Source organism: Sciurus vulgaris (genome assembly GCF_902686455.1).
Source record: "Sciurus vulgaris genome assembly, chromosome: 3".
NCBI lineage: Eukaryota > Metazoa > Chordata > Mammalia > Rodentia > Sciuridae > Sciurus > Sciurus vulgaris.
In genome coordinates this window covers 98,060,227-98,073,584 of record NC_136463.1, presented here as the reverse complement: position 1 = coordinate 98,073,584, position 13,358 = coordinate 98,060,227, and the positions used below count along the sequence as shown (strand labels likewise).

At 35.7% G+C, this 13,358-nt stretch overlaps 1 protein-coding gene across 2 annotated transcripts in view; it reads right to left on the bottom strand.

Moving 5' to 3' along the window:
* Positions 1–12,136, bottom strand: part of KYNU (kynureninase) — a 105,929-nt gene extending 93,793 nt beyond the window's left edge. Inside the window, exons 1-2 of one of the 2 annotated variants that reach the window (XM_079135671.1) lie at positions 11,911–12,136; positions 5,520–5,700 (exon numbers count right to left, since the gene is read on the bottom strand). In XM_079135671.1, the coding sequence (XP_078991797.1) occupies positions 5,520–5,700; positions 11,911–11,997 (268 nt within the window). In that variant the 5' untranslated portion in view covers positions 11,998–12,136. The remainder of the gene's footprint in view (positions 1–5,519; positions 5,701–11,910) is intronic. The other variant, XM_079135670.1, reaches the window with a different exon arrangement.
* Between the last annotated feature and the right edge of the window lie 1,222 nt (positions 12,137–13,358).

The window sequence follows — 13,358 nt, the reverse complement described above, 5'->3', positions numbered from 1 at the left end:
ACATCTAATAGCAAAATATCAGAAAACCATAGGCTGGGTCTGCAGTCTTAAGATCGTAAAAAAGTACAATATTGGACTTCATGTTCCTTTTATTTTTTCCACAACCTGTTTGCTTATGTTCTTTGTTTCTCATTGTTCAGGGTTTCTATAGAACACTGGTTTTTGGTGTTGTTTTAGTTTCTTAACATAATTTGAGATTCTGTATCTGTTATGGTTTGGTTGTGAGGAGTCCCTCAAAAACTCACTCATGTGAGACAATGCAAGAAGTTTTAGAGGAGAAATGATTGGTTTATAGCCTTAACCTAATCAGTGAATTAATCCCTGATGGAATTAACTGAGTGGTAACTGGAGGCAGGTGGGATGTGACTAGAGGAAGTGGCTCATTGGGGGCGTGGCTATGGGATATATATTTTGTATATGGAGGGTGGAGTCTCTTTTTCAGTGCTTCCTGATTACCATGTGAGGTGCTTTCCTCTACCACACTCTTCCACCATGATGTTCTGCCTCACCTCAAGGACAGAGGAATGGAGCCTGCCTTCTATGGATTAAGAGGTCTTAAACTATCAGCCCTCAAATAAACTTTTCCTCCTCTACAATTGTACAGGTTAGGTCTTTTAGTCGCAGCAGTGAAAAAGTTGATCTATCTTTGTTAGATCACATTGGAAGGTTTTAATAAGACAGGAAATAATAATTTTTTAAATGTGGTTGTATCTTGTTCAAAATTAAAAAAGGAGGGAAACCAACATGATTTGCTCCTGAGCTTGGACTCTTGTGTTTGCACAATACAAACTGGAAGGACTGCTAGCCTCCTCTTCTATGTACCCCTGGGACTCACTTTCTCACTTATTTCTGCCCTTCTCAGATGCTGTCCTATTGGTGTTTCCCTCCCATGCTACCCTGAGCAAAATCACATGCTTATATTCACAACCCATAATACTTAGAGCACTACTGCATAGTGGAGCAAATATTAAGCTGTTAGTACATTTATTATCTAACTCCTTATTCTAGATATGAATTCAACTATGTTAAAATTTTGCTCTTTAGTTTGTTGAGCTGTTCTAAGAAAAAGTGTCAAAGGATTAATAAATATGGTTGACTGGATGAAATCACAAAGATGTAACTAGAGTAAGAATAGTTCCTGGAGGTTAACTCATCCAATTCTATGCTACCATCCCAACTTACCTAGAACAGATGGCGGGGCCTGACCCTGAGTATCCATTCAGTAATTCTGGGGCAGGATCCAAGAACTGCACTTCTAATAAGATCCCTGTTGATATTTATGCTGCTGGTCAGAGGACTTATGCATTGTTTTAATGATGGAAATGTTTGTGCCATTTGAAATTTAAACAGTTGTTTAAATTACTTATTGAATCAATTCGTCTTTTTCTTCTTAAGAATCAGCAATGATATATCTAAGGTATAATTCTTAGAAGTTACTTTCTGTGCCCACTAACCAAAACAAATGTTATACCTGTAGTCAGGATACTGGAATCAACTCAAGTAATGGAGGTAATTATATGTGTGATAATTTTTTAATGGAATTAAAAATATATATATAAATGTGCCAAAATGCACATAGTATAAAATTTACTTTCTTAATTATTTTTAAGTGTAGAGTTCTGAGATAAGTACATTTATATTGCTGTGTAGCCAGTCTCCAGAATTCTTATGTTTTGGAAAACTAAACTTCTATGACCATTAAATAATAACTTCCCATTTCTCCTTTTCCCAACCCCTGGAAACCAGCACTATCCTTTCTATTTACATCAGTTTGACTATTCTATATGTTATATAAATGTAACCATACAGTATTTGGCTTTCTGGAGACTGACTTATTTCACTTAGTCTAATAGCTTCAAAATAAATGCATGCTATAACATGTCAAAATTTTCTTCCTTTTAAGGACTGAATAATAAATATTTCATTCTATGCAGATACCACATTTTTATGCATTCACAACCCAATCACTGGACATTGGATTGCTTCTTTGGGAATATTGGCAAAGATGTTATGTGTTACGCCACCTGCAATTCCCCTCAGTGCTTGACAAGGATTCCGCTGAGTAATAAAGGTGTTTGCAAAGTCTCATCATGTTGGGAATTGGGTGGCAGACTTTCCTTCCTTGCTTGCTTAATATGTGTAGGTTTACTATTAATATTTTATGTGTTTTCCCTGAAAACAGGGGTCTTAACAGAACCAGGGTTAAAACATAAAAACCAGACTTCTAATGGAACAGTGATTTCAGATTTACTCATTTGCTATGAAACTCTGAGTAACCAAGATTGCTATGAGAAAATACAAAAACAGATTCTAGCTGCCGATCCCCTGTTGACTACTCTCAGATGACCTGAAACACATAGGCAAATAATTCCAACCCCATCAGGAAGGAATAACAGGAATAGAAGAAATAAAGGGTTCCTCAATGTTAATTTCACACAGTATAAGATGATATCATATATTTGTTAGCTCAAAATGTCTAGCATTTATTAACTACAGCAGTAGTCACATGACATGACTGACGTTTATTCAACCCTACTGAACTTGCTTTAACCTTTATGATCAGTTAAATATTAATATGTCTTATTGTTTAGTTATAGGTTATCACAAGTAAATAATTACTAGAATAATTAGAATACTTCATTGTCTAGTCTAGTAATGATCATACAAAATATTTTTGTTTTTCTCCTTGTGACTTTTTCCTGTTCTGAAAAAACATGTGTAACTGCCTACCTTTTAATGTATAAAAAGCTGGCTGGGAAAAATAAAATTTAGAACTTAGCAACCATTCCTTGAGTTTGTGTTGCTTTGTTCTCCACCTCGCCAACGCCTACTCCATCACCTGTGACCACTACAACCCCTACTAGGGCTGGACCCCAGCAGTTATGAACATGGGTATTCATTTGCTATAACATAGTCTTTTGGAACCCCACTTTCAATTCATTTGTATCCAGAAGTAAAATTGCTTGGTCATCATTAATTTTATTCCGTTTTTTTTTTTTGTTTTTTTTTTTTTTTTTGTTACTGGGGATTGAATCCAGGGGTACTTTACCACTGAGCTACATCTCCAATCCTTTCTAATTTTTATTTTGAGACAAGGTCTCTCAGTTGCTTATTGCCTTGCTAAGTTGTTGAGACTGAATTTGAATTTGTGATCCTCCTGCCTCAGCCTCCCAAGTCATCAGAATTACTGGCCTGTGCCACCATGCCTGGCTTCTATTTTGAATTTTTAAAGGACACTCCACAATGTTTTCTATAATAGTTGCTTCACTTTACATAACAAATAATACTAAAGAGTTTCAGTTTCTACACATCCTAGTCAATACCTGTTATTTTTTGATTTTTTTAATACTAGTCCTCAGAATGAGTATGAGGTGATACCTCATTATGGTTTTGATTAACATTTCCCTAATAATTAGTGATGTACAATGATGTTTATTTTTGTCCATTGATTTTTGTGGTACTGGTGATTGAACACTTGACCTTAGGCGTGCTAGATAAATGCACTGCCACTGAGCAACATCCCCAGTCCTGTAAAAATTGTATCTTATTTTGAGACAAGAGCCTGCTTAGTTACCCAGACTGGTCTTGAACCTGTGATCCTCTTGCCTCACCTTCTTGAGCAGCTGGGATTACAGGTGTATGATACTAGGCCAAGTTCCAATGCTACTTTTAAGCTGTGTTCTGATTCAGTACAAGAGTCCCATGGGAGCTGAGTGTTGTGGCACATGCCTGTGATCTCAGCAACTCAGGAGTCCAGGGCAGGAGGATTGCAAGTTTGAGGTCTACATGGACAACTGAGTAATGCTATGTCTCAGAATAAAAAATCAAATGAGCTTTCTTTCTCTCAGTGGTAGAAAGGTCCCTAGATTCAATTGCCAATATTCCCTGAAACACGAAACCCTGAAACAAATAAACAAACAAACAAACAAAAAACCAAACTTGGGAGTCCCATGAACTACAAAGCACATTAAGATAGGGTCAACATCATCCAGACCAACTTATCTCAAGAGACCCTTGGATATTTCTAATCATTTCTACATTATGTTATGTATATACCACCGAGCCCCTTTCTCTCCCGTTCCTCAAATAATTTCTTTCCTAAATTTTATTTTCTTACAACTCACGTATTTTCAACTTTTATCCCTTAACATTCAAATCAAGTGGTGCATGCCTGTAATTCCAGCACCTCTGGAGGCTGAGGCAGGAAAACTCTGAGTTCAAAGCCATCCTCAGCAATTTAGTAAGGCCCTAAGCAAATTAACAAAAACAACATGAAAATGGAATAGGGATGGGACTCAGTGGTTAGATGGCCTTGGGTTCAATAATCCCTTGTACATTAAAAAACAAAAGATTCAAATCAAAATTCTCTTTCAATTCTAGATTCTAGATCTTGACCTAAAATATTTTTCTTTGTTGTCTCAGATCATTTCACTTATATCCTTATTTTATTTGACTCCTTATAGCTTGCATTGGTATCAATGTCTCCCTTAATTAATATTAAACAACTTTAATTGGACACAGGACTTGACTCCTTCTTTAATCTTTCCAGAATTTTAGGGGTACTTGGAATAATCATCAGAAATGAATGGCTGTAGGGCATATTCCAGGAGAGTGTATCCTTATGTGTTTTATAACATGTAAGTCAAATGAGAGAACTGTAAGGCCCATTCTTATCCTAATAATATTAGCTGATGTTCTTGGATTCTAAATATTCAAAATGTACTACTTTATTTAATCTGAGGAAAAATGGAAATCAGACTATTATAACATACATATAAAGCTGATCTTGGTGAAAAAATTCCATTCAACCTTGTAGTCTTTTTCATTGGTGTAAAACAGAGTACAATTGAATACAACAAATCTTTCCATATTTTAAAACTGTGGTACCTAGGTTTCAAAACTCAAACCCACATAGTCAGTTTACTGTATTGTTTTTGGAAATACAGAATGCATTTCTTAGGCCTTGTTTCATTTTCTTTTTTATTTATCTTTTTTTTTTTTAAGATTTATACTATCTTTATTTATAGCATGCAAATATGGCTATTTACATAAAATTCCTCCTAATATACTCAGGTCACACACACACACACACAAATCCCTCTAAGACAAACATCATGCTCTCATCAACTAGGTGCCACAAAATAAAAGATATTTTAATATTGTATTGAAAAGAATTGCTTTGAGCTCTAAGTGCTCAGAGAACAAGTAAGTGCCTCTGCATATAATTTTCAATCAGTCACTGTATTGTTCAGAGAAATAGATGACAGTATAAGCACCTGTAAGTATTTTATTCAGAGGACTTTAGGAAACAGAAAGAATACGAGACTAAGGTAGGCGGACAGGTTGATTTAGCAGCAACAGAGACCTGATATTTTTCAGGAGCAATTGTAATAGCTGTATTATGAGGGACAATGATTTCCAAAGATTTATGATAAATACATACTGTAGCAAAAATAAATTAATTAATAAATTGATTAAAAACAAAAACAAAAACAAAAACACCTTCCCAGCGTTCTTACTTGGAGGTAGATCCTGCATTTTGGGAATATAAAAACACTCCCTGAAATGCCTCAGCTTATCTTCCTCATCTAGGCGGAGAGCCACCCGTTCATCTGTCGGGTGACATCTGAGCTCAGCTGCGATGCGTTGCACCGTGTCAGAGGGAAGCTCAAGAGGTGAAGCCTCCATCACAGATGTTCTCTAAAAGGAAGAGATAGTAAAACAATCTAGCTGCCATCATTTTCCTGCAGAAAATTAGTCCTTTAGGAAATATACCTTCTAAGACCAAATTTCCCATTTCCTAATATCAGAAATAATATAATTAATCAACCCATAAACCCCATGCCTGAATTTTTCTTATACGTAAAATGAAGAAAATATTAGTAACTTAGGAATGTTGAAAGAACCAAATTAGATAATAGTGTTCAGAACAGAGTAAGTTTTGAATAAATGTAAGCCCCTTTCTTTCCCCTCCCTCCCTCCCTTCCTTCTTCCCCCTCCTCCTCCTCCTCCTCCTCCTCCTCCTCCTCCTTCTTCTTCTTCTCTCTCTCTCTCTCTCTCTCTCTTTCAAATATTGGGGGTTGAACCCACCAGGCTCTGCTACTAAGCAACATTTCCAGCCCCTTCTTAATTTTTATTTTGAGACAGAATAATTTGTCCAGACTGGCCTCAAACTTGCCATCTTCTTTCCTCAGCCTCCCCAGAAGTTGGGATTATAGACATGAACCACTATGCCTGACTTTTTAATAAATTTTTTATTATCTGGAGATACTATCTAAATGTTTATAACCTCATCCCATTTTCTCCAGATATATTACTAGGAGGTAACAGCAATAATGCTTTTGTGCAGAAAAACAGTCATTCTTGTCATTCTCCTGACCAGCTCCACTATCCCAGACCCACTGGTTTTTGAACCACAGTTTTTAACACTATAGGATTATTGAATCTTAATAAAATTCTTAATTGTGAATTAAAATGATATTGGTAAAAAAAGTAATTTCACTTTAAATGTTAGTATTTTTGCCATATGTATACCACAGAGATTCATCTACCTTCTGCTGATGAGAAAGTTATTCCTTTCTAACATCACGTGTATCACCTTAGAACGAACAGGACCCTAAGATATTTCTTGAAACTACATTCTATTCTGTTCAATTATCATTTAACATTTCCTACTTTTTGGGAAAGAATACTTAATCTTTCTGAAGAGGATAAATGAATACAGAGATTTATTTATATATTCTTAAACTTCACTCAAGTTTCTTTGCTTGTTTATTCATTTTTATTTCTCCCCAATTTTAGTATTTTTATCTTTTTTTTTTTTTTAAGTTGAGCAAGGGAGGTATTCTTAGAGAAAAAAATTCCTCAGGCCAATTTTATTTACATATTATAGTTCAGGCGACTTCATTATTATATGCCTCCATTTAAACTCTTCAATGAATATTTATTGAGCCCCTACCATGTGGCCCTTGCACTGGTAGAACAACAGAGTGTTAAGATGGTATGTATTGCAAACTCCTGCACAGTTTACTTTTTGTGGAAGAAAGGAAAAATAAGTAATGCCCTTTTATGGTGTCAAGTACTATAAGGAAACAAAGCAGAGTAGTAGTAGAGAGTCATTGGATGTGGAAGATTTACCCTGGCAAGAGGATTCAGTGCATTTTTTTCTGAGGAAGAGATACATGAGCCTTTCTGAATTGTGTTATGAAGTGAAACGTATAAAGACCTGGACCTGAAGAAAATGACAAGTGTAAAGGTTATGGGGAAGAGATCGGCTTAGTCTGTTCAAACAGCACACTAAGGGAAGCAGGGCTGGGAGGATAGATCATGATGTAGGGCAGGTAGAGGGAGAAGTGAATCATGATGAACTCTGAAGGCTGGAAATGAGTTTGGATATGTTGTAACTTGAATGGAAAAACAATGGATTATTTTTTTTTTCAGTACTGGGGATTGAACCCAGGGTTTGTACGTACTAAATAACCGCTGTAACACAGAGCTATAGCCTCAGCATAATACTGGAAAGTTTTGAGTAGCAAAGTGAAATGATATAATTTTACACTAGATAAAAACCATTTTGCACTGTGACAAAATATAAAAATTGAAAAAGAGAGACAAATTAAGGCTATTATAGAAGTCCAGGGTACTAGGGATGGTGGATAAATTTGATCAAAGAGGGAAAGATAGAAGAGGGTAGACTTATGATACATTTTGTAGAAAAAGTGGATAGGACTGTGGCAGATTCTCTCTGATGAGGACAGGAAAGTGGTTTATTTTTAGCTTTAGGATCTGGGCAAATATATGAAATGTGATAAAAGAAATACCTGGGGAAGAAAATTTTTGAGTAGGGAAATTAGAGTTTTGAGTAGGGAAATCAGAGTTCTACGTAGGGCATACAAAGTGTCAGATGGTTATTGATCAACTAGGTAGCAAAGTCAAGGTATGTGTGTCTGTAGCTTAGGGGAATATTAATCACAAGATATGTGTGACATTTCTTAACTCACACCTGGTACTGAGCCTACATCCTGGGGATCCAAGATCTAGATCCCTGGGGACCAAAACTCACACAGAGATGAAGATCTGATTTAATCATCTTTCTGCTATGCTCTCCTCCCTTTTACCATTCCTAATCAACACACAGGCTTAGAAAATGGTTGCATATCTGATTATTGTGCAATGCCATTAAAATAGTCTTTCTGTACTCTAATATACATTCTTCTCCTTGTTTGGTCTCTTCCTTTCTCATTGCTAATGGTGTCCTAAAGATCCATTCTTTATATTTCTCAATAAAGATACTTAACTTCACTCATGTCTGTTTTTACATGTTTTACAAGTGCTTTTGTTATTAGTTGGAGCTCCCAGTGGTTCTAATTCATGATTTTGCACTCATGATTTGCAGTTAGTGGTTCTCATGTTGATGTTCATGGTGATTTTAATACCTGACCATACAAAATTATTATTTATCCTTCTAATAAAATTTTCTATTTCTGTGGATTTCTTATGCCATTTCAATTGCATATAATTTTCTGCTTCCACTTCTGAGTTCAGATTCTAGACACCTTTGAATGTCCTGCTCAATGCTATATTTTTCATGAGGCCTGTCATGAGAACTCTGTTATAAATAGTCTTTCCTCTTCTAAACATCTGTAACATTTATGAGCGCACTTTCTCATGATAAGCAAAACATTCTGCTAGGTTCTATATTTATTTAGGTGTATGCGTGGATGGGAAAGATGAGCCATGCTTGCATGCCCACAGCTTGACTTTGAGTGGGCCCCAACCGGTAGTTTTCTGATGAAGAAATTTATCTTTTGAATAGAGATAGCTGTGTCTATACCACTTGACATGATCACTTGCCTGGTCAGAGTTGATTAGACCTCTGCTGGGCACTTGGCCCACTAACGACTACGCACTGTCTTGTCAATGATCTGTGGGTGACTGGCTCTGAAGCCTCTAACCAAACAGTGATGATGTGGTTTATCTGAGCATATAATAAAATTCTTTCTGGAATCTGAGCTGTGAGATACATTCATTCATTCAGTTAGAAACAGCAGCATGGATTTAAAAGAATCAGAGAAGAATCTATAAAATGCTAAGGTCTAGGAAGTGTATTGTCCCAAGTAACTCATTTGTCAGAGTAAAACAGCGCCACTGATGGTCACAGCAAGGAAAACATGATGCCAACAGGTAGAATCACTTACCTGCACAATCCTGCCTTGGGATTGAACAGCTATGAATCTTCAAAAAAGAACAGTACAATCCTGTCTTGAGAGTCACTGAATCCTTCCATGCAACAAACTCTGTGCAAGGCCCTGGTTTGTCTGCTTGGCTCTTAAGCATTTCATAAGGTGGTTTTCTGCCGTAATTCCAAGAGTGACCTTACTGTAAACATGTTATTTACAGTAGCTTGTTTGAATTGCTGATCTACTCTATTGAAGTGCATTCTACCTGAAGTGTATTTTAATATTTAACTTATTATGGCCACTAGCTGCTGAGCAGTGTCTTTTAGACAATGAAACTCCCCCACAAGACAGTCAAATAAGAGAAGAACAAAATAGATTGATGAAGCATTTGGTATGACTAATAGCCTATTCCCAGAGTTAAACTGTCTCTCATTCTAACTACAGGGGTTCATAATCAGAGAAATATTTCCAGTGAAATGTTGACTTGTATTTGGGAATTTCTTTGGGAAAAGTTGTTACTTTGCATAATCTTTGGGGATGACTTTACATTCTAAGTGAGTTTACTCCTATTTTCAGATTATTTTACCACCATCACGTTCTGAGTAAAATTCCATTTTATTTATTTAATGTATATTCATTAACTTCTTTATATCTATATCTTATTTAATCCTTGTCAAGATCATGAGGATTCACAATCATATTCCCTCATTTGGAGACTAAACTCTGGAACAAACACAGTAAAAACAAATATCGGGTAGAAGGATAACAGAGTCTGGTGTTTGTTGCTGAGCTCAGTCTGCAAGGTTGAGTCAACTCGTTTCTTTTGGGAAGACATGGCAGATGTACAGAGAATCCATGTTCAGACACTTGAACTTTTCACCTTGTATTTCCTTAAATCTTGCTGCTGATTTTTCAAATTACTAATTCTTTGACTCATTCCTTTTTTTCTTTGTGTTCTTTTATCAGACTTGTACTCAATCTACAAGCACCATGTACTACATATGAATTTATGAGCTCTTTTTAAGACACCTTCCCAATCTAGTTTCAGCCAGGCAAAAGTGAAAGAGGCTGGTCCCACTTCTGGGCTTGTCACACCTGAGGTAAGAATATGTCCTTGATGGGAATAGTCTTCACTGAAAGACTGCATCCTCAGCCACCCTACCATGATGCACAGCCTCCAACAGACTTAAATATCATCTTTAGTTCACAAAATAACAGTGCCCTCACTCGAAGGAAACAACTTATTAATTCATATTAATTACTACTTAATTCTGCATTCATCCTCTGACTATGACAATTAGAGTTTCATAAACCATAATTTTATGACTTGTTTACTTTTAGTGAATAAAATGTTTAAAACAAAACCTCCAAATTTTATTTAAATATTTAGCATTAATTTTATTAAGAAATTAAACATACATACATTGTGGTCTTAGGCATATCACATAATCTCTTGGTGTATTATTGTTATATAAGATAAAGTTAAATTATACTTTATGAGACCATGGTCAGGATCAAATCATATGAACATTTATAATGATGATAAAAATAATTTTATAACACTTTTAAATACCTGCATTTTCATATGGAAATTGCTATTTTGCCCTCAATTTAAGCTTTGAAACTTTGTAAATTGTGTCTTCACAAGTTTATTTAGAAAGCTAAATCTTTTAAGCTAAACCTTTTATGACTATTAAAAGCTGATTGGGGATGGGGTTGTGGCTCAGTGGTGGAGTGCTTGCCTCACACCTCTGAGGCACTGGGATTGATCCTCAGCACCACATAAAAATAAAATAAAGATATTGTGTAAAAAAATGAAATAAAAATGCTGATTGTATGAAACCCTAGAAGGCAGGATGTCTCACCAACCCCCTGTGCTAAACTTCCTTAGGTAAGTGACTGGAGTAACTGATGGTTAATTTTATATGGTGGAGTTTCATTTCATTACTGACATAAGCAAATTCTACTATGAGGTCAAAATTTACCTCATGATCACACCTGTGTGTGTGAGAAAGTATATGTATGCTCAAGAAGCACAAGCAATGTGGACAGAGCAAGCTTCTTTAAGAGTGTCAGTGGGCAAGGAGTGACATCACAGTTACAACTGTGCACTTCATCTCTAGGTACCAACACCCTAAGCTTCACAGTAAAACCATCAATGCATTTGCTCCAGTGTCACTACCAAAATAACACCCCACCCTCCTCAATATAAAAGCGGGAAAAAAATGTATCAACTTTCCATTCTTAGGCAAATGTTTCAAAAAATAAAAGGGGAAGAAACTGTGCTCAACAAATAGACATTTTCACTTCTCTAAAATTTACTATGACTAATAGCAGCATTAGACAAGTAGAGTTACCAGAAAATAGAAGACTTATAGTTTATCTAAAGATATCTTTCTCCTATCTGGATTTTGATGTAATCTTAACATTTAAACTCAATTACATAATTTGGGAAATGTAACCAAATTTAGTAAATGAATTGCCGTGTACTATTGACATCAATTCTTTTTCTTTATATTGCAAAATGTCTCTTCATTTACCTGTTTTTAAAGATAGGGGCTTTTACAGAAGTTATGCGATTTTTGTTCACAAAGATAATTTGAAGAAGGAGAAGGAGAAGGAGACACCTCTAAAGCACTGTGACAGGATTCTAGCAGAGAGAATTTTCATTTGGAAAAGTCACTGAGCATACATTTGTGTACAGACTACATATTAGTAACTAAGTGCTTACCAGATGGGATTTCAATGGAGGCCTCTGTTTCCACAACCCCTGGAGAAACCTCTCAAGATTTCTATGCAGCTTTATAGACCAGAACATAGGATGAGAAGTTCAAAGAACTGCTGAGACTCCACCTTGTGGGGAATATATATCTTTAGTTCCTCCCGCTCCAACTAATCTGATTGTCAATCTCTAGTCACTGACTAAGAGCTGCTCTGGTTCAGGATTTGAAGTACTTGCCTCTTTGTTGAGAGCTCCTCCCCAGTCACCACCCCCAGAGGCAGTTTCGATCTTTGGACTCTTGTAAACAGTTCCTTGCTTTCCTTTTAGATCTTTGCTGTGTTATCTAATGATTTTGTGCTGGAGTTAAATTCCAAAATTTGCCCTTGTTCTTTGCTTTGGGTTCTGGAATGCTCTAGACTGGAAAAAGTTCTCTCCCAACTCTGGAGGTATTTGCCCTGAATTCTGAGGCAGAATTTCAGTGACACATGCATTGTGAGTTTTTAGTTAGATGGCAGAGTCTGAGACATTTACTGGGTAAATTCTTTAAGTCAAAAGTTTAAAATAGTTTTTTTGTTTTTGTTTTTGTTTTCCATAATACATTTGATTATCCAATATGGGTTTAAAAAACTCCTAGTTCAGACAGGCACAATGGCATGTTTGTGCCTGTTATCCCAACAACTCAGAAAGAAAATTCAAAATTAAAAAGAAAAGAAAAAAGACTGGATATGTAGCTCAGTGACAGAGCACCCCTAAGTTCAATCCCCCAAACCACATACACAATATAACACAACAACCACAAAAATGCCTGGGATATAAATCTAGACAAGCTTACACCACAATCAGGGAAAAAGAGGCTTAAGGTTTGAAAAGTCACATAAAAACTAGTCTTGGAAATTTCATCAATGTGAATTATTCCCTTAAGTTTATGAAATCTTTATTGTTATAGCTATACTGCATTTTGAAGCATATTCCTGAGCTGGGGTCTTTCACAAAATGTCCTTTTAGATATAAAAATGAACAGCAAAGATTTTCTGAATTAGGATTCAATATTAAGACAGTGCCTGAGTAATTAAATTGCTTATTTGTACCTGTTTTGTTGAGTGTCCACAACTTTCAAGGGAAAATATTATTTCATTTTATCATTTCTATCAAGTGTTCACTAAATAACCTTAGAAAATTGACTTAGTTGCTGAGGATGTCTCCTGTCTACCAACTAGACTTAAAAATACCATCCTTGTAGGATGGTTGAGATAAAGCAATACACATGAAAAGCTATTATACGTGATATGAAATCAATAAGTGACAATCTATTTTTTTAAAGTAATAGACAAAAGGTGCTACCTATCAGTCTCCAAGGGAGTGGATAGAGCATGTAAAATTATTTTAATACATATAATTGTCCAGTGAAAAGAAGATGCATTCCACCTCATCAATCCTATTCTTACCATAATCCATAA